This window comes from Schistocerca nitens, chromosome 4 (genome assembly GCF_023898315.1).
Source record: "Schistocerca nitens isolate TAMUIC-IGC-003100 chromosome 4, iqSchNite1.1, whole genome shotgun sequence".
Classification (NCBI taxonomy): Eukaryota; Metazoa; Arthropoda; class Insecta; order Orthoptera; family Acrididae; genus Schistocerca; species Schistocerca nitens.
The window spans coordinates 261,182,317-261,204,910 of NC_064617.1; the positions used below are offsets into that span (position 1 = coordinate 261,182,317).

Sequence of the window (22,594 nt, forward strand, 5' to 3'; positions counted from 1 at the left end):
AAGTTCGGTGTCAAACGCTACAAGAGATGCGTTGTACATCATGGAGAGGCATGTTGTCTACGTTCGCAACACGTACGTTGCCTGTACATATTGTTTCAATATACGCAGTTTTCAGTTGTTATGCTTTAATATGCAGTGAGTAGATCCTTTGGAAAAAATAAAAAGGTGAACACATGCACATTATAGAATCTAAAAGTAGTTTTACAGGGACCTATTACACCATAAGGAGCTGCCTTGGAATGTGATATTCAGTGATACCTTGGGAACCGTTTGCATTAAAGCAATCGGTTCACACAACATACACAACAGTAATATGGGTTCTCTAGCTGCTAGGCAACGAGATATTCGTTTTCCACATAATAAACATGAATTAGACGTTGGCGTTTACTATGCGTTTACTTTTATAGAGATCTCTCTCTCTTTCTCTGTCTCCTTTTTATTTTTTATTTTTTTTTCTTGCAGTTCCTTTGCTCGTCTCGTATAAATCTTGTAAAGTCCAGAATTATAAAGTTATAAGTAACTTTAGGGGGTAAAATCCTATTTAATGCAGAAGGTGTGTCTGAACGTTTATCAAAGAATAATCCAGGACGATTTATTCTTATTTTTTATTGAACCTGATTTTATTAGAGCTATCAGGCCCTCTTTTACATTGGACGAGTGTTTCACAGATACAATACCTTTTTTACATCATAGTTACCTAATAAATAACAATTTTAGCATGAAAAATAGTACAAACATTTTTTGGGTTCTTGTAGTGACAGTGTGAGTAAATAATGCTGCCTATGAACTAATAATTTTAGTGCTTGTGCTACTGCTGCTGCTGCCGCTAATAGTGATATAGTAATGATAATAACAATAATAGTGACACATATAAAAGTATTTTTAGGTGTACAAAATAGGTATATTTTGATAAAGCGATGTCTGTGTTAAGGAAATTTAAGGAGACTACACCAGTTAAGAATACTGGGTAATGATTTGTTTCTGATTCCTCCTTGGTTTAGTCGTCCTGGTGTTGCATCAGCTACAACCCCAGCGCAGGCACTGGTTAGGACGTAATACATTAGTAATTAATTAGGAATGTAATACATTAGTGGTTCTAGTTAAACGTCAGACTTCCGTATTCATAGATAGAATTGTTTGAAATCCATCCATTCTCTGTCTTGCATTATGAAAGTACCGAATTCCTCGTCTACAAAGCATAATTATTCAAAACATCAGTATCACTGTCGTCAACTGCAAAATCAGAGAAAATGGAGTCTCTACAGTGGTTTACCGATAGTAGCGTTTTACGCACACCATTCTCCTCTGTGGCAGGAACGGATAAAAATGGCTACATTTCCTTAAATGTGTATGATACCTTGCGGTATTGAAGCGAAAAAGATGTAAAAAAGAGTTATATAATCACAAGACACAAAGAAATACACCAATGCTGTAAAATATGCCGGAAAACGAGAGAACAAAACATCGACTGCTGCAACTGTCGGAAAAGGATGCTAAAGTAATTACTCTTTGAAGAAAGAGACATATACCTACGATTTCTCTGCAGATAACGTTCTGTCAAGCCATAAAACGAATAAAAGCACGCCAAATTATACGAAATGTCTTTAAAATTAATCGCAACAAAGTTAAAAATGCACATGTTACAATTTCTTGGTCTAAAATGGAAATCCAACCTAATGTTTTGTATAATATTTTACAGTAATAACGAGAACTACTGAAGATGACACACTGGTATCGAAACATGTTCGGGTAAAGATAAAAAGAGGGAAAAATGCTTTCATAATGAAATAATTTCATAAAATTTCTCATCCTCTAGTTCGCTCCTTTAGGGAGTTGAGTTTCCTGAAACTCTGAAACAAGTATTTTATTTATTTCTGGGTGAGAAGCCAAATACCAGTTTTCTTCGACGTCGCTTAAAAATGCTTTAGTAGCTTTTTAATAACGATTTATTTTCAAGAAAACTTTCATCGACTATTTTATCGCCTTAGAGGTTGAATTTCCGAAAATGCTAAAACACCACTTCTTTTATTTCTGATCAAATACCAACGTTCATATCTTCAGAACTGTTTTAATAGCTACATAGTTTCAAAAAGCCTTTCATCCTCTGTTTCAGCCTCTCAGGAGTGGAATTTCGAACAATCCCTTCTTAAGCGATGCCTAAAGTGTAAGATCAACACCATGTCTAAATTTCAAGTTTCTATCCTTAGCGATTTGGGCTGGGTGTGATGAGTCACAGAATCTGTCTTGCCCTATCTCACCTCTTACGGGATGAATTTCCAAAAACAAAGAAACACTTTTTTTTCATTTCTAACCGAGATGCCAAATATGAATTTTGAAATTTTTAATTTTAAAAATGGTTTCACAATGAAATATTTCCATACAGCATTTCACCGCCTGTTTCACCCCCTTACGGGTTGTATTTCCTGAAATAGTAAAATGTGTATTTTACTATTTCTAACAGAGAATTCAAATATGAATATTCGTAGACTTAACTTAAAAAATGCTTCCATAATGAAATATTTCCATGAAAACTTTCATCCCCTATTTCTCTAGATTAGGAGCTGAATTTTCAAAAACAATGAAATCATATTTTTTTTATTTCTAACCGAGGAGCCAAATTTAAATTTTGATATGTTTACTTTAAAAATTCTATCATAACGAAATTGTTTCACAAAACATTTCATCGTCTGTTTCACCCCCCCCCCCGCCCCCTATCGGCTGAATTTACTAGATCACTGAAACATGTATTTCTTCATATGTAACCGAGAACTCAAATGCCAGTTTTCATAGACGTAGCTTTAAAAATACTTTATTAGTTCTTTAATAATGATTTATTTCCACGAAACTTTTTACCCACTATTTCACACCCACTGGGATTAAATTCCCAAAAATACTGAAACACGTGTTTCTTTATGTCTGACGGAGGAACCAAATACCAGTTTTCGTAGGTCTTAACATCGACCTATTTTCAGAAAACCTTCATATTTATTTCACCCCCTTAGGGGATTAATTTCCAAAAAACCGTTCTTAAACGACGCCTACAGGATAAGATCGCCGGCCGGAGTGGCCGAGCGGTTCTAGGCGCTACAGCCTGGAACCGCGCGGCCGATACGGTCGCAGGTTCGAATCCTGCCTCGGGCATGGATGTGTGTGATGTCCTTAGGTTAGTTAGGTTTAAGTGGTTCTAAGTTATAGGGGACTGATGACCTCAGAAGTTAAGTCGCATGGTGCTCAGAGCGATTTGAGCCAGCCAGGATAAGATCAACACCCTCTGCAAATTTCAAGTTTCTGTCCTTAACGGCTAGTTAACGAGGCCTTTAGAGAAAAGAGAAGCAGTCGTATGAGCATCAAGAGCTCCGATGGGAAACCAGTCCTAAACAAAGAAGGGAAAGCTGAAAGGTGGAGGAAGTATACAGAGGATCTATACGAGGGAGATAAACGTGTAGGTAATATTATAGGAATGGAAGAGGACGTAGATGACGATGAGATGGGAGACATGATACTGCGAGAAGAATTTGACAGAGCACTGAAAGACCTAAGTCAAAAGAAGGCCCCAGGAGTAGACGACATTCCGTCAGACCTACTGATAGCCTTGGGGAAGCCAGCCATGACAAAACTCTTCCATCTCGTGTGCTAGATGTATGAGGCAGGTGAAAATTCTCAGACTTAAAGAAGATTATAATTATTCCAATCCCAAAGAAAGCTGGTGCTGACAGGTGTGAATATTACCGAACCACCAATTTAATAAGTCATGGTTGCAAAACAAGGAAGCATATTTTTGACAGAAGAATGCAAAAACCGGTAAGAGCCGACCTCGGGGAAGATCAGTTTGGATTCCGGGAAAACGTAGGACCACGCGAGGCAATACTGACCCTGCGACTTGTCTTAGAACAAAGGTTGCAGGATGGCGAACCTGCGTTTATAGCATTTTCAGGTATAGAGAAAACTCTTGACAATGATCACTGGAACACTCTCTTTGAAATTCTGAAGGCAGAAAGAGTTAAATACAGATAGCGAAAGACTATTCACAACTTATACAGAAACGAGGCGACAGTTCCAATTATAGAGGTGCATGAAAAGGAAGCAATGACTGAGAAGGGATTGAGACAGGGTTGCAGCCTTAAACCCGATGTTATTTAATCTGTACATTGAGCAAGCGCTAAAGAAAACCAAAGAAAAATTTGGAGTAGGAATTAAAGTTCAGGGAAAAGAAATAAAAACCTTGAAGTTTGCCAATGACGTTGTAATCCTGTCAGCGATAGCAAAAGACTTGGAAGAGCAGTTGAACGGAATGGATAGTGTCTTGAAAGGTGGATGTAAGATGAACATCATCAAAAACAAAACAATGGAATGTAGTCGAATTAAATCAGGTGATGCTCAGGGAATTATATTGGGAAACGGGACAGTTAAAGTAGTAGATGAGTTTTACTATTTGAGCAGTAAAATAACGCATGATGGCCAAAGTAGAGATGATATAAAATGTAGACGGGCAACGGGAAGAAAAGCGATTCTGAAACAGAAAAATTTGTTAACATCGAATATAGATTTAAGAGTTGGAAAGCATTTTCTGAAATTATTTGTATGGAGTGTAGCTAGGTATGGAAGTGAAACATGGACGATAAACAGTTTATATAAGAAGAGAAAAACAGTTTTTGAAATGTGATGCTACAGAAGAATGCTGAAAGATAAGTAGATCACATAGCTAATGAGGAGGTACTGAACAGAATTAAGGAGAAAAGAAATTTGTGTCACAACCTGACTAGAAGAAGGGATCGGTTAATAGGGCACATTCTGAGACATCGAGTAATCACCATCTTAGTATTGGAGGCAAGTGTGGAGGGAACTCGTAGAGAGAGATCAAGAGGTGAATACGTTAAGCATATTCAGACGGACTTAGGTTGCAGTAGCTGTTCGGAGATGAAGACGCTTGCACAGGGTTGATCAGCATGGAGAGCTGCATCGAAGCAGTCTTCGGACGGAAACCCACAACAACAACAACATCCTTAGTGGTTTTGGCTGGCTATAATGAGTCAGTCAGTGAGTCGGGACATTGCCTTTTATATATAGAGATTATCGGTTTCGGATCGACTAGCTATTCATCATCAGACGGAACATATTTATTGCGTGGTTGCAGCAATGTGGGGGTCGTGTAGCTGTGGCAAAATATGTGAACGAAACATGTAAGCACTGAATCTGGCGATAATTATTCACATTATGAGATCGATTTGGCAGCGTTACTAAATGAAATTGAAGAATAAAAATAAAAAAGACACCTGGTTGCAGTAACATCTGGAAACTTTTACTGCTACAACTGTTGACGACCCTCCATCCAAGATAAGATATTGAGTCATCCCTACCAAGAAATACTCAGTCCAGTTACGAATTTCACTTTCCGTGTAACATCGGCTGTTTATCGGCGTTTTAGTAGGTGCTATGAGGCCCTTGCGTCATACGACGACAAAGGAGGAAAATTAATACATTGGGTTTCAACAAGAATCAATGGGCCTGCGCTGCTTCGGGGTTTTTCTTTTCCAATTAGTACCGAGTTGCGTTTAGGTTTTTACGAGGTGTAACCGAAGTAATGAATTAACGTCTGCGCGGATCCTGTCGTTCTTGATGAATACGCCGGGGGATTTGAAGAGGGTAGGGCGCGTTAAAGTTTATACTGCGCCGCCGTCTCGCTGATACGCTCATCACCGAGCGACCACACGCCAACGGCCGAACGCACTGAAGCACAATTGTCTCAGACAACGGCCGGGAAGATGAAAGTCAAGGTTGGGGAAAAAGAGCCCTTCCATTTCCTCCTCTCCTCCGGAGCTCCGGAATTAATAACGCGATCTGCGAGATAGCAGGCTCTCTTCTAGACGTGGAAACGGCGTTATTGCGCTTCTGTAAAGACGGCGCGACCGAATATTAAAAAGGCGGGAGGAGGAAAGCGGGGACGGGCCTTCCCGAAAGCTCGGAGTTGCCGGCGTCACGAGCGCCGGTAATTAAAATGGCCTTGGCAATAACCATTACCAGCGCACCCCGCACGGCGCATCATTTTCCCCGGGATGGGCGCCGGCTTCTAATGATGGGTTAATCTACTCCCGGCCTAAACCTTCCATTTTCGTGCCACCTGCCCCCTCTCCCTCCCCTTTCCGTAACCCCCTCCCGCCACTCCCACGCCAGGCAGAGGCGCACTAGGGGTCCCCTCCGACCGCCACAACATCGTAATGTCAAGGTGCACTAGCCGTGCCAGGAGGATGGGAGAGGCGCGGTAGAACGCGAACAACAGTAGGGAGGGTGAAATAAAATTATATTAATGAGGTCTTTCCCTCGCGTGCCCTCTCCCCTTACCTTCTCTTCTGCTTCTACTGCCGTCACTCGTTCCGTTGCTTTGAAAAAGGAAAAGAAAAAAATCCCTCCAGGCACTCTAGCCAATGGTGGTGCGTTTGCGTAAGCGAGCCTTCTCGATAGCAATCAGTGGAGAGAGAAGGAAGATGCGACGGAGACAGCAGTAGACAGAGAGTGAGAGGAAGAGAGAGAGAGAGAGAGAGTCATGGCCGACAGAGTACAATGTAGCGAGTCCGTGTCTGGGGCAAATGATAGAGGCGCGGCCGGCGCGACCAATAGGGCACCGGAATTAAATTGGGTTGCCTTTTTGTGGCGCGGGTGGGAGGGCTTGTGTAATATGCGGCCGTCGTCGCTGCGGAAGGGGGCGCCTCTCGGACAATGCCGGTGCGCAGAGTCCTGCACAACAAAGCCGCGCCTGTCATTACCGACGGCTCTTTGCGGCCACGCGATAACCAATAACGCATTCCGCCGCCGCCTCCGACCATTAGGGATCGAGCGGCGGGCGAAACCGCCGCCGCTGAGGCTATCGTATTACTGCCTCCAGACCATCTATAAGGCGGTAAGCGCGCCTTCGGTCTTCCGCTGAGAGCATTACTTTCGTAACCACTGGAAAAGTGACGTATCTCGTTGCCACAGCGGGAAGAAGAAATTGAACATCTCTATGGCCGCCGTCTTTACTGTGTTTATTGTACTCACTCCTTGCTCCATTCTACATAACAGGTGTGCTCCTTTCTCTAACAATGCCATATACGTGGCTATTCCTTCTATGCTGTTCTCTACCTTTCAAGTGACTCACGTCGCGGCATGCTCTTCGGAATAGTCACATCAACTATGATGTTTCTACCCACAAAAGAGTACGGCAGTTGCTAGCATCTCACTTAGACAGTGAATTGACAACACTTGCCTCCAGTAAGATGGACATGGAATTATGGGCAAAATTTAAATAGGTTATAAATCGAAGCCTGGAAAATTATGTGACTATCAAGTGGATCAAGGACGGAAGAGATCCGCCATGGTTTAATAACGAAATTCGAAAGATGCTGACGAAGCAGAGGCTGTCGAACTTTCGATTCAAAAAAGAACGTGCAAATGACGACAGTTAGTAGAGGCTCGTGCGTCAGTGAAAAGATACGCAAGAAGCATACAACTACCACTGTCATGCCTTAAAAAAAGATCTAGGAGCGCCGGCAGCTGTGGCCGAGCGGTTTTAGGCGCTACAGTCTGGAACCGCGCGACCGCTACAGTCGCAGGTTCGAATCCTGCCTCGGGCATGGATGTGTGTGCTGTCCTTAGGTTAGTTACGTTAAATTAGTTCTAAGTTCTAGGCGACTGATGACCTCAGAAGTTAAGTCGCATAGTGCTCAGAGCCATTTCAACCATTTTTTCGAACAATACGTAAGTCTTATGGAGATGCTGAATACCTTGAGGGAAGGCGACGTTCTTTTAGAGAAACACTGTTGAGAAAGTTTAGACAACCGGCAATTGAAGCTGACTGGAGAACGACTGTACTGCTTCCAACATACTTTGCGCGTAAGGGCCACGAAAATAAGACATGAGAAATTACACACTCGTACGGAAGCATATAGACAGTCGTTTTTCCCTCGCTCTACTTCCGAGTGAAACAGGAAAGTGCATCACTAATAGTGGTACAGGGTACCCTCCGCCACGCACTCTTCGGTACCTTGCGGAGTATCTATGTAGATGTAGATGCTCGGACTTCTCTCGAGGTGAACATCCGCGGATCACGAGGAGGGGGGCTGGCCACGACACCCCTCATTCTTTATTTCGTTGGAGCCATGTAGAACCGTATGAAGTCTCATTACATTCGGCAGTGAACTTTAATTTGTTTGAAGCCCAGATCTACTTCATTCTCTATGAGTGGCCTACCTACGCTCATCCGTCTAAAGAGTACCGCGTCTTATTTTTGGTTGCTCGTCCTGTTGTAGCCCATTCATCATGCGCTCTGCAGAAATTTTTCCAAGCGGGGGAAAATTCTGAAAAAAAACATTTTTTCGTGTAGCTCATTCGGTGAGATACGAAACATGCTGTGCCCCAGGAACTATGGCAAAAAGTGGCAATACTTATTATACCTATGACGACTGATGGTTAGATAATTTTTTTTAGAATGATTACTTTGATATCTTAGCGGTAAGAACACTTAATAGTATATGTCAGCTGCATGTTTTACCATAAACAGCGGAGTGTGCGTTAATATTAAACTCGGTGGCAGATTAAAACTGTTTGCTGGACACAGGAAGTTACTTTTTACATTTTTATGTTATTAATATGAATATGGATCCCACCTTTGGGATTCAATCCTACAAAATTTCATCCTCATAGATTTAATACAGCCCATCCAACGAATTATGAAGTATAGCTTGCGACTGTTTACAAAAAAATTATTGATAGCCTTATAATGTGTTATGAAATGAAATCTAAAAATCTGAAAGAGAAAAAAATCAGAACGATTGAGAAAGTCCTGTTGATTGCCTGTAAAATAACCAACATTAATGTTCCTCAAAGCGAAGAAACAGGTTATAAATTTTGAAAAAAAAGCTCATTAGCTTTGACGTCATCTACAATACTTTCTTCTCTTGCAAAACTCATCTAATCCGGTAATGGCTCCATTTTGTCGTTTTCATCCTTCTTTTTAGTTCTGATTGGCACAAATAAAATTGAACAAATTCTGTTCCGAAAACCACAGTTATTGGTTAGGTGATGTAAAGTGTAGATTAGGGCCTGTAACCGACTGGATCAACGAGAGAAATATTCGAAAATCACCCTCAGTTTGGCCAGTAAAATCGACTTTTAACAACCTAAGACTGAACGAAGGCAATCCTCATCTCTCCAGATTGTCACACTACTGTGCCGTCAGGCCAACTGGACTGCACAATTCGTAGCTCTGTGACATTTAGAGCTCTGTTACACCCCATAGAGTTGAGAAGGTTCCAATTCCTGGAGAGGATATTTTTTTGACCTGCGAAACAAACTATTTTTTATTCTCTTCTATAGGATAAAATGGGATCTCCTGCGTCAACTGAAGCATTCTGTCTCACAGATTACGTAAAGCCGGCTGTGTTCTTCAGAATCTACTGCAACAGTTCTGCCACGTAAAACTGAATACCTTTTTTGCAAGCCATCAAGGGTCCTCTTTCTGCCCAGATAAACGATAAACTGCTATTGAAATTCCATTGTGTAACAAGGGGTTGGGGAATTCTTGACGAAGTTGGCGGTAGATGACGGACACGCATACTGCTGCCGTGTTTATGTTTCTTCTGGACTTCACGCTCCAGGGTATTGGATCGGATCTTTTCTGCAGCCTTTCTGCGGAAGAGACAGGGAAAAGATCGGTGACACTATTTCAACACTGCCCTGTAAGCCTTCGTATCTATTTTGATTACATAATAGCGCCGAAAACGCTGCCGCACAATGAATTGCCTTAATTTCTTGTGAACGGCGTGAAACCCTAAAAATTCCCAAGACAGGTATTCAGTGCCTAAGTCACTGTATTTACCGTCGTGCCAAGTAATATCAATCTGCACTTAATAGCGCCGCAGACAGTTATTGCTAGAAATTCGAGAGACTTCGGCGGTGAATAAAAGCCTGTACCCAGGTTCCAGGAGGAGGAGATGTAGCCCCTCCGTCCTCCCCTCCCCCCCCCCCCTACTTTTGCAGACTCCTATGCCGTCCATATTTATGTTATTGTGGTGGCAGAAATCCTTGTCACAGACGTCTTCGGGTTTGATTTGGAGGAGGTGGAGGTCTGCTTTGGCATGGCATTGTGGTTTTGGGTATGGATCATAAAAGTGGAAGATCTTCTTCTCAAGCAGTTCTAGTTATTTGAGATGACAGCAGAATCGTACACGTCTTTTGCGGATTGTATCTGTAATTTCATCTGTCCTCTCGAAGTGTAATCTATTCACGAAAGACGTAGCTTACAAAACCCTCGTTCGATCAATACTTGAGTATTACTCGTCAGTCTGGGATCAGAACCAGAGACGATTGATAGAAATACAACATATCCAAAGAAGATCACCACATTTCGTCTCAGGTTCATTCAGTATGCACGAAAGTGTTATGGAGATGCTCATGCAGCTTCAGTGGCAGACGCCACAAGAGGCGTTATGTATAACGGGATAGTTTACGGTTGAAATTCCGGGAGCGTACGTTCCTGGTACAGTCAACGATTATGATGCTTCCTCCCACGCGTATCTCTCGAAAAGACAACGAAGTTAAAATTGTATTCGAGACTTACCAAAAACCATTCTTGCCACGGACCATTCTTTAGTGAAACAGGAAAAGGGTTGTCCGTTTCTCCGAGGCCTCTGTACCAGATTGTGTTGCTAGCGGGACTCTCTACAGTTAAAGTTGTTAATTCAGTACTTGTATTACTTTTCATTTACTATAGTTTTCAGAATTTTCATAAAATGCTACAGATAAAAATAAAGTTTTAAGGTACGACAGTTGTCAAACGAACAACGAATCAATATGAGCCTTACGAGATGTTACCTGTAAAATTTACAATCTGTTCTACAACGCACGTAACAGATCGTAAATTTTCAGCAATAAATAAATAAATATGCAACGAACTGCCTGAAACTATCTTCTGATACCGTGCGGTCTAACGCACGGCTTTCCGGGCGGGAAGGAGCGCCTGGTCCCCGGCACGAATCCGCCCGGCGGATTTGTGTCAAGGGCCTGTGAGCCGGCCAGTCTGTGGATGGTTTTTAGGCGGTTTTCGATCTGCCTCGGCGAATGCGGGCTGGTTCCCCTTATTCCGCTTCAGCTACACTATGTCGGCGATTGCTGCGCAAACAAGTTCTCCACGTACGCGTACACCACCATTACTCTACCACGCAAACATAGGGGTTACACTCGTCTGGTGTGAGACGTTCCCTGGGGGTCCACCGGGGGCCGAACCGCACAATAACCCTGGGTTCGGTGTGGGGTGGCGGAGGGGTACAGTGGACTGTGGTAGTCGTCGTGGTGTTGCAGACCACTGCGACTGCGGCGGGGACGGATCCTCTCCGTCGTTTCTAGTTCCCCGGTTAACATAACATAACATAACATCTTCTTATATTTGAAAATATTGCCATCGTTTAATGCATTTGGTGACTGTCAGAATGCGCGCAACGACAAATGCCTGATCACACAAACCGTATATACACTCAAAAAAAATCTGTTCGAGGATGTTGTCAGGAATTGCTGAGCCAGTGCCGAAGACAGAGTCATGATGGAAGTGGTCGACCTAGTGAGATGTCAGAACATGAGGACTGAGTAATTGTCAGAGATGCACTCACATTCCTGGAATCATCATTATCATCGATCCGACGTACAACTGGTGCTTCAGTGACCACGAGCTCACGGCGCCCTTTGCACCGACTACCATTGACCTCTGTACACCAACAAACCCATTTGCGGTCGTATCGGGCACATTCAGCCTGGAATCTCATTGACTGGAGTAGAATTGTCTTCAGTGTTGTGTCCCGCTTCGAACTGGGCCCCAACCACCAGTGAAGATGTGACTGGAGATGCTCCAGACAGCGGTGGGTGGGATGCCAACTTGACTATCGCCTGCCATACGGCACGACAAGTAGGACCCTTTGAAAAGATAATGCCAGCCCGCAGTCGGCCCCAACAACCAGTGAAGATGTGACTGGAGATGCTCCAGACAGCGGTGGGTGGGATGCCAACTTGACTATCGCCTGCCATACGGCACGACAAGTAGGACCCTTTGAAAAGATAATGCCAGCCCGCAGTCGGCCCCAACAACCAGTGAAGATGTGACTGGGGATGCTCCAGACAGCGGTGGGTGGGATGCCAACTTGACTATCGCCTGCCATACGGCACGACAAGTAGGACCCTTTGAAAAGATAATGCCAGCCCACAGTCGGCCCCAACAACCAGTGAAGATGTGACTGAAGATGCTCCAGACAGCGGTGGGTGGGATGCCAACTTGACTATCGCCTGCCATATGGCACGACAAGTAGGACCCTTCGAAAAGATAATGCCAGCCCACAGTTGGCCCCAACAACCAGTGAAGATGTGACTGGAGATGCTCCAGACAGCGGTGGGTGGGATGCCAACTTGACTATCGCCTGCCATACGGCACGACAAGTAGGACCCTTTGAAAAGATAATGCCAGCCCGCAGTCGGCCCCAACAACCAGTGAAGATGTGACTGGAGATGCTCCAGACAGCGGTGGGTGGGATGCCAACTTGACTATCGCCTGCCATACGGCACGACAAGTAGGACCCTTTGAAAAGATAATGCCAGCCCGCAGTCGGCCCCAACAACCAGTGAAGATGTGACTGGAGATGCTCCAGACAGCGGTGGGTGGGATGCCAACTTGACTATCGCCTGCCATACGGCACGACAAGTAGGACCCTTTGAAAAGATAATGCCAGCCCACAGTCGGCCCCAACAACCAGTGAAGATGTGACTGAAGATGCTCCAGACAGCGGTGGGTGGGATGCCAACTTGACTATCGCCTGCCATATGGCACGAAAAGTAGGACCCTTCGAAAAGATAATGCCAGCCCACAGTTGGCCCCAACAACCAGTGAAGATGTGACTGGAGATGCTCCAGACAGCGGTGGGTGGGATGCCAACTTGACTATCGCCTGCCATACGGCACGACAAGTAGGACCCTTTGAAAAGATAATGCCAGCCCGCAGTCGGCCCCAACAACCAGTGAAGATGTGACTGGAGATGTTCCAGACAGCGGTGGGTGGGATGCCAACTTGACTATCGCCTGCCATACGGCACAACAAGTAGGACCCTTTGAAAAGATAATGCCCGCCTGCAGTCGGCGAAAGTTTCTGCTGCTTGTCTTCGTACTTGCCAAACTCTACCTTTGGCAACAAGGTCGCCTGTTTTGTAGCATCATGGTCAGGGTCTGCCAACCACCAATCTCGGGATTTTGACGATCTAACACGCCAATTGCACACATTTTGGCATGCTATCCCTCAGGGGACATTCTAACAACTCTAACAATCAATGCCAAGCCGAATAACAGTACTGCTTACGTATGTGTTCAATTTGTGAAGTTCTTTCTCTTGAATTCAAATCATCCAGTTTTTCTGAAACTGCAATCATTTGGTTGTCTGTACACGAACGTCTATATTTGTTTCCTTAGAGCGTATGTGATTGGATTAAATAGGCTCGAGTCCAGTGGACTGATAAAATTAAATTACTACGAAACATTCAAATTAATAGAGGGGGCATAAGCTAACAGAGGATATTCGCGAAACATATATTTAGCGTTCCATAGAAAGTAGAACTTTTAAAATTTTAAAAATATGATTCTGGGAATGTAGAAACTCAACATTCTAAGACAATAGTCTCGCCAGAATAGAAGTATGCTTGATACGCACTTGTCTTAGAATCGATGGAGGCGGAGAGAGCTGCAGAAAAAAAAACATCAACAGCACAAATAATGTCTGACATCGACAGAAACGTATATCTTGTATTATGTGGCAGTTATTGTCTTATGTTTAAATGCAGTAAGTAGCTTCATAGTAACACCTTTCTACACAGTTCTATCACCTTTGCATGTAACATATGTAATGGTTTTATCACGTAGTGTCCTTGTACTAAGTGCTGCTGTTTGAAACTTTGTTTCTGGAGCCTTCTTTTCAGGCTATAAAGTGTGCCCTCCATAGTTAATAATAATCAATTATTTATTCTCATTTTACACATATTCTACAATACGTCGCAGTTTAAAGAACACATGTAAATACTGTAAAATCCTTAGCACATGATCATATATCTACAGAATAGGAAATATCATCGTGCATAATTTACAAAGAAGCTATCATTGTGACTGAAGGCCGAATTCAGACGTTAAGCTATATTGCGTATTGATTTCTTTAGAGAAGATCGAAATTAGTTTATTTATTTATTTATATGTTATCTTCTTTTAGTTTGTTTACTGGCTACAAATATAGACCAAATACAACACATGAATTAGTATGAATACAGCGAATAATATTTTAATGCAATTTCAAATGTGTTAGCATAACTTAGTTTCCAGTTACAGCTGCCGAATCTAATAAAATCGACCACCCTTCACCAAACAGTAACTAGCACGATATGATCATGTCACGTCCACCTGTAGTTATCCGAAACAATTTATATGTTGCAAGTTCCTTGGAAAGGTTAGCTTAACCCTCTAATGGCCCTAGATCCAGTGAGCTGAACCATAAGCATAATTCCGAAGATAACAGTCCGTAACTTGTTTGCAAGAACTTTCTGCCAGAGATATACGAGGAATATTTATGAAACTGGTTGAGATGGAGTTGCTTTCAGTGACAGCAGCAATACCTGTGGGATTTTAAACCGACTGTCCTCGACAAGACGTGATACACATCTTAGGTCCCTGTCGGTTAACTTCCTTTCACCATCACTGTTCTTACGCTGTCTTATATTGCTCCAAGTGTTACACCGTTCTTTATATATATGTTCGACTCTGGTACACCAACAAATCGGCAACTTCATGTACGGTATGGTAATGGAGATGTCGAAACATGATAGCTTCCTTCTGTTGCGTCTCGACGTCGACCTATTTTGCAACGCTGATACATACTCACATAACCGAGTGGGGCATACACCACCACTTCAGTGCAATGACTTACGTCAGCCCCTAACTTCTGCATCATCTTCAGCGCTCCAGAGTGACAAGCGCGCTCTTTTAGGGGCTGACAAATATTTTGTGAAGTGAGTTATCTCTGTGGCTGTCACAGAAAATGCCATTATATGAGTTGACTTTTTAATCTATTCTGTTTGGGGTATGCACTTTGGAAATTTACAACTCTCCTACTGAAACAAAAAAAAATCACTATTGGCAAAGTAGGACAAACATTTGCGAGAGGATATCAAAAAATTTCGGGTCTATTCAGTTTTCTGCGCATCGTAGTTCCGGTCGCTTTTGCCGAATGGCATCTCTCAGACACTTCAGAATTTGGCAGTAGAAACTGCCGTTGACGGTCAGATCCCTGGAGATGAATTCATGATGCATGGTGCCGCGAATGTCGAACAAGCCGATGAACTTGCACTTGGCCTCGCTGCAGACCTGATGAGCCTTTTGCCGTCGTTCAGATGACAAGTTCTTCTTTTGACGTCTGCAGGTTTGTCTTAGGGTCGTGCACGTAAACCCACGTTTCGTCACCCGTGACTTTCCTCGACATGAAGGATGGGACATCCACGGCACGCTGAACCGTGTTCTTGGTAGACATCGACGTGGTGCTCCTTCTGCTTCTCGGTCAGCAGCCTAGGTACGAACACCCCGCGTGTTGGAATCACGCGTGAGTATTGACTGCACTGTTCCGTACGATAAACCGACAATGGCAGCATTGTTGTGGATTGTTCTCCTACTATCCTCCTGTACAATGTTTCGACGTTTTCGGCTATTTTTCTCGTGGAAGGTCGTCCTGATCTCTAGTTGTCATCCAGCGATGATCGTCCGCTCTCGAAGAGCGCATGCCACTCAGAACACCTCGCAGGACTCACTGCAGCATCCCCCTTCGCGTGTTACAGAGCTAGTCTCGAAACGTGTCGATACCCCGTCGTACATGTGTGATGTAAGCCAGACACAGCCGCAGTAGAGCAGGAAACAGACGCTGATAGCTCGCACCCGTGTGTGTTGCAGCGACGTTCCCGATCACGAGGCGGATCGGCCACCCGTACCAGAACCGGACGCCGCCCAAGCGCAAGAAGCCGCGCACTTCGTTCACGCGGCTGCAAATCGCCGAGCTGGAGAAGCGCTTCCACAAGCAGAAGTACCTGGCGTCCGCCGAGCGCGCCGCGCTCGCCAAGACGCTCAAGATGACGGACGCGCAGGTCAAGACCTGGTTCCAGAACCGCAGGACCAAGTGGAGGTGAGTCTCAAGTCTGGCTCGGCCAGCACCCTACATCTCAATATAGCTCCAGAGTTTCATGAGGTGCCCACTCCATATCGGGTGAGAAGTCTCCCCACGCAGCCCAAGTTTAACGGCTCCCTTCAAATCCAGGAACGTTGTGCACTTCAACTCATTTCCCGTATCTGGCTGTCTTCACCCACGCACCTCCCATAAACTTAATCCCAACTCCCAAAACTCCGTAGGTTGTCCTACTCTGTCAACACATTCCACCTTCTCTTCATCTCCAACCACTCCATGTCCTTCCCCAACGTAAATTCAGTCGCCTTCTCCTACCAGACCATGAACTCATCCCTGAGATCTACCCTTTATTCCAACTGTAACCTCCCCTACCCATTCCAGTCCACCATAAATGACAGCTCAAATCCACTCTTTCCTTCTCCAGCTGGTATCCCGTTCACCTCTAACACCTCGTTCTTTGCCACATAGAAATTCCACATAATATCTTCCCCAATTATTTACTGTGTGACTACATCACTAAAAATTACTATTCACAATTATCTCACATTACGAACTAATATCCACGCCACTCATGTAGTCTATTGATCTCTGCGTCATCATCACCAGAGGACATTTTTTAACCAGATGGTGAACCGTCTGCTTTTCAGCGCCGCAGTCACAGCTTGGAGACGTTACTCGTATTTTCTTGCACTTGCCTAGACAATCGGCAGACCTGCCGGTGTTGATTTTTATTAAGTTAAAACCCGACGAAATCTTGCATGGCAATTCGATGCAGGTAGCTTGGTCGATATACACAGCATCTTAAGCTGTTCTGTCGCAGCATTAATCTGCCATATGTGTCACCAGCAGTCAGTGGTATTAAAGCCGTTGGTAACTAACGTCTTTGCAGTTTACAAGAGTGGGTGACGAGAGCAAGGTCTTCGTTTACTGATGGTTGGAATGTCTACGTGAGCAGCGAGGTGAGGATTTTTCTGTAGTTTTGGGTTCTCCCGTTTAAATGTATATTCCGGCCATAGACTTGGAGGTGGTACGTCGCTGAAAATGGACAGTCACAAACTAGGCTTAGGTCTGATTGTATCAGTTATAAGATGCATGCTACAGCTGAGCTGTGTGTCACACATCTTGTGTGAGATTTATTCACTCAATCTGGGCATCAATGTTCCGAAACAGGGTAGACCAATCCCAGATCTGAAGTACGGAGAGTCGATGCAGAGGATCCCCATGATGTGCCAGAGTTTCTGGACAATGTTATATCGAGTCCTGATTTTGGCAGCTTTTCTTAACAGATGTTATTGTAACTGGGCTTTCTGTGAAGCGCTATCCCTAGATGTTTCGATTTTCCGTTACGTCTGAGTACTCTTTCTTCAAAATAGAACGTGAGCTCTCTCTTGGTCAACATGTTGTTTAGGCTCTACGAACAGTTAACAGCAGACCACATCATATCACTCTCACAATATAGAGAATATTACTTTCTAAATCGTTATTACCAAAATCGTATTATTTTATTATGATGTGATTAAACAGCGGCAATTTGGCGCTTGGAAGACTGGTAAAAAAGTAGAGTGATATGTTCCCTTCATTATGATGCATATGTGTACACTTACGCTCTAGTTTCAAGACGTATCGAGTCCATATCTAGTGCGATATTACCACCGTGATGTGTTTGTGGCCATTAATGCTTCTATCAAATGAAATGTGCTATCTTTTCATATATAGTACGTTTACCATTTAGTCGTAATGGAAAAATCAAATTATCACGTACTCGATGTCTCTGTAAATCTAATGATTTCAGCTTCTGTACGTATTGGATTTTATGAAGTGCTCGTTATGGGTCATTGTAAAGTATTCCACACAGTCCTTCATTGCGTTCCTCGAAGTGCGTAAACTACAGCTTGTTTGTTTGACTAGTGTTCGGCTTCGCGCACAGCTTCAACAATTTTTTGAGTCTTCCCCTTCTTGCATGTGCCTCCAGATGCCCGTATCTTGAGTACTTTAGATAAACTCTTTTAATAAAGGACTAAATATTAATCCAGTTCCATAACTATATGAACATGTCGTGCGTAGGACGGGGTGTTCAGAGCGTGGTAGTGAAAGACTAGTCTACAACTGCCATACTTCATTTCGCAAGAAATGTTTTTTAGTTATATATGGGAATGGTTTAATAATTCGTATTCAAGGTCCCTCCGTTTTGCCATTGGTAAATGACTTTTGTGTGAAAAACGCCTTGCTCTCATGAAATATTTCTTTTGCATCCCAGTCCTAGAGAACACTAGACCTAACTTATCCAGAAGCGGAAATTCACTTTTTGATGTTTTGTGTACAGCTACATGTTTTCACTCACTGTCCTGATTAGTGTTTCTTCACCGGTATGAAGTGCTGGACCTGTTTATCATACACAGTAACAGGCTGACGCACAAAACGGTTTACGTATGTGTGGCAAAGAACACATTTACTTGCATCCACCCTTTCTTCTGATATTTGCATTAAATTCTTTAAGCAAGTATTACTATACTCACTTTGACCCTCTGTACAAGGTTAAGGAGTCTCTTCGCGCCTAGTACTTACGTTACTGTCCGACTAAATTCAGAAAACAACAAAAGCCTGGAGGTCAGACAGCACTTGCCGTCTCCACTTAACCAGCGACTGGTTTCGGTCAAGATCAGTGATCTCTGTGATGAAAAACACTAGAAAATAATTAAAAACAAGAGAATTCACTGTAACTCGTATGTATACTCGTTAGTATCAATGGAAACCACACAGTTCATTGCCACTTTCATCAATCTCGGCTAGTCCGTTTTTCAACCAAATCCTCCTCCAGCCAGTTGTTAACTCTAAACCTGACACAGAGGTGCTAGTTATTTAGGGTAAAACAACATCTCAAATCTCAATAGATACTATTCAAACATAATCCATCTCTGGAAGGAAATGGAACTGAGATTTGACACTAACTTCCGCCTTTGGAACATAACTCTGCCGATTCCGATGGACCCCAACATCAGGAACAAATTTGCAAAGTCAAAATGGTAAACTACCTCGACTGATCACCTCGAGAGGTATTCCTAAGCTCTGCACTCCACAAGACGCCAGAGAACCCCCGATTTTACTCTGCAGAAAAGCGTCATCGACTCATTGGCGTACACATCGCCAAAAATGCTTTTCCTCAGTCCTTGGAATTCTCGCGCAAAACTCATCCAGTTCTCGAGTCGAGAACAGCTTCCAAAGGCTGCTAAACATATGACCTTTCAGAATGAATTTTTCATTCTGAAGCGGAGTATGCACCAGGTTTTAAACTTACGCACACTCCACTGCAAAGTGAATGTTCAGTGTGGAAACAATCCCTAGGCTACGACTAAACCATTTATCCGCAACACCTTTTCTTTCAGAAATATTAGTCCCGCAGGGTACGCAGCAGAACTTCTGTGAATTTTTGGCAAGTAGGAGACGTAGTGGCGGAAGTAAGGCTGTGAGCGCGGGTCGTGAGTCATGCGTGTATTGCTCAGTCTGTAGAGCATTTGCCAGCAAAAGGCAAAGACTTCGTGTTCGAGTACCGGTTCGGCACACTATTTTAATCTGCCAGGAAGTTCCATTTGTCGTCTCCATTCGGAACTACCACTTGGTGGAAGTGTTTGGCGCTGTTATTTGCATCTCAACGGCCAATGGAATGTGCGGAAGTTTAAGGCCTGAGCACACTACGCTGCTGAGTGGAAACTCATTCCGAAAAGTCATATATTCAGCAGACTTTGTAACTGTTCTCGCCTCAAGAATTTGGCGAGTTTCGTATAGGAACTCCAGGGACTGAGGCAAAGCATATTTGGCACCATGATTCCAGCCCAATAACGTCATGGGAACCCTCTTACCTTTATACGTATTTTCGGTCCTATTGAAACGTCCCCTTAGAAGAATTATACAAGACTGTGCTTAAACTGACACACAATACTTTTAGCGCAACGCAATCTGACTTTCAAAAATCCCTACAAAAAATGGCCCTGACTAACATTAACATATACGTTTCACAAATCGCTTACCTCACAAAAATCTTGGTTACTCGAACTACTGCAATACAGCGAGCACCACTACTGCCAGCTAAATAAAAGATTCAAACTACGTAAGGCACTAACTACTGATAGGGATAGTTAGCAAATGAAAGATTTTAATAGAGAACAAACAATGTATTTACCTTAATATCATCAAAAGTCATAATATATATAGCAGTTCATGACATCCAGTCTTACAAATTTCAAAACTCCGCCATTTCTTTCCCCACATCCACCACTGCTGGCGGCTCACCTCCAACTGCGCAACGCTACGCGCTGTTAACAGCCAACTGCCCAACACTACAATGGCGACTATTACAACAATGCCACCCAGCCACAGACTGCACACAGCACAGTCAGTGATTTTCATATAGAGCACTACATGGCGTTACCAATAAAAAAACCTAAACAGCCTACTTACATAGCCCCCATGGTCCCCCCAAAAAAAGTTTTACAAATTGTTTTGGGCACTGGCCAATACAGATTTGAAAAACTTTTTCATAATTACAATAACAAAGAAATCAAATGCACACACTTATTGATACAATGTTGGTCAAAAGCTAAAATTTTCTCACAGTGCATAAAGACAGTCCTGATCGTTCATCGCAGTAAAAGAGCAGTGTTTTTCTCAAAGTCTGAGCAGTAAAAGAAAATGCACACGGAAGTAGTGGATTTCCACGCAGTCTTGAAGAAGTAGTGTTGTCCTTCCAACGGAAAGACAGTGCTGACTCTTGACATGCAGACAGGTAATGCGCCACAACAGAGCAAACCCACAGCAGAGTCAGTCGAAGTTTTGAAGAATATTGGTAGGTAGGTCATCACAGAGCAGACCCACTGTAGTCCTAGTAGATATTATGGTATTGGTGGGACACCAGAGGTGCAGACCCACTGCAGTCCTTGTAGAAATAATGGTACTGGTGAGTCAGCAAAGGTGTAGACCCACTGTAGTCCTTGTAGAGATGGCCAGCAGCTATCTGCTGCGACTGTGCAGGTGCACAACCACCATCGAAGAGTCTTGCAGACAATATAGCAAGTCCATAACCACCACTTGTGCACTCACAAAGTTTTTGGTATTGTCCTTAGAACCAGCAATGCTGTCAACCAGTCCCTTGCTGAATTATGAACACACATGCAAACACTATCAGTCCCTACTTCTCACAGAAACGTGTGCAGTGAAATGTAACTTACAAGTTAATAATATGATGAACTGGTGTCAATTACAATTTTATAACATAAGAATACAATTACAAAGGTACAAAATATATCATTAAAAACATAATAATACAGATAACATTTGTAGTAATACAGGCTTTACAAAAGAATGGTTCAAATGGCTCTGAGCACTATGGGACTCAACTGCTGAGGTCATTAGTCCCCTAGACCTTAGAACTAGTTAAACCTAACTAACCTAAGGACATCACAAACATCCATGCCCGAGGCAGGATTCGAACCTGCGACCGTAGCGGTCTTGCGGTTCCAGACTGCAGCGCCTTTAACCGCACGGCCACTTCGGCCGGCTACAAAAGAATAGAAATATACATATACATCAGTGTTACAAGAATTATGAAATAAGTAAATATATAAAATAATGAGAATAGTTTTCGAAACATTAATTTCACACATGAGCATTGAAACAGAACAGAATTAATAATGTCTAAACATCTTTATGAAGAAAATAACATAGTATCAGAAAAATTCTACAACATAACTCTTATTAGCTAAACACATTAAGACAGGAAAAACACAAATTCACATAGTGTAATAACACAAAAATACGGGACAGAGTTTGTTTTCAGTGTGACATTTGGTACTGCAGTCCACCCCAAAACTTCGTTCCATATATCTTTCCTCTTATTTCAACATTTGTTTCCACCATAAATATTCTATCCAAGCATGCTTTCTGTATTTATATGTTCACACATTTCTTACCTCATTATTTATTTACCATTATCTTACCTCATCGTTTATTTCCAAGAAAATCCTACATAAACCTGTTGCCCCTAAACCCTACTTTTTTTTTGCTCATAACCTCTTTCAAAATTCTTTTTTTGGCCACACCATTTTCTTATAGCTTCTCAATGCATTTCTTCCAATTCATCACAGTTAGTTTCTTATATAGTCTACCCCCTCTTAAGCTAACTTAAATCTACTGAGCTCAGATGCTAAACTAAGGGACGAGGCAATGCAGCAGCATAAAACAATTAATACAAACAGCAATGAAAAAAATGGAAATTGTCAAAGGAAGCTGCAGTAAATCTAAATTACCAAGCAATGCAACATTACAACTAATATGAGCCAATGTGCAGCAACAAGAAAAATAAATCAGTAGTAAAACTAGATTAACAGA

General features: G+C 42.9%; 1 protein-coding gene across 1 annotated transcript in view; it reads left to right on the forward strand.

Moving 5' to 3' along the window:
• Positions 1-22,594, forward strand: part of LOC126252240 (homeobox protein B-H1-like) — a 460,727-nt gene that overhangs the window by 308,009 nt on the left and 130,124 nt on the right. Inside the window, exon 4 of the mRNA XM_049953113.1 lies at positions 15,985-16,213. Within this exon, the coding sequence (XP_049809070.1) occupies positions 15,985-16,213 (229 nt within the window). The remainder of the gene's footprint in view (positions 1-15,984; positions 16,214-22,594) is intronic.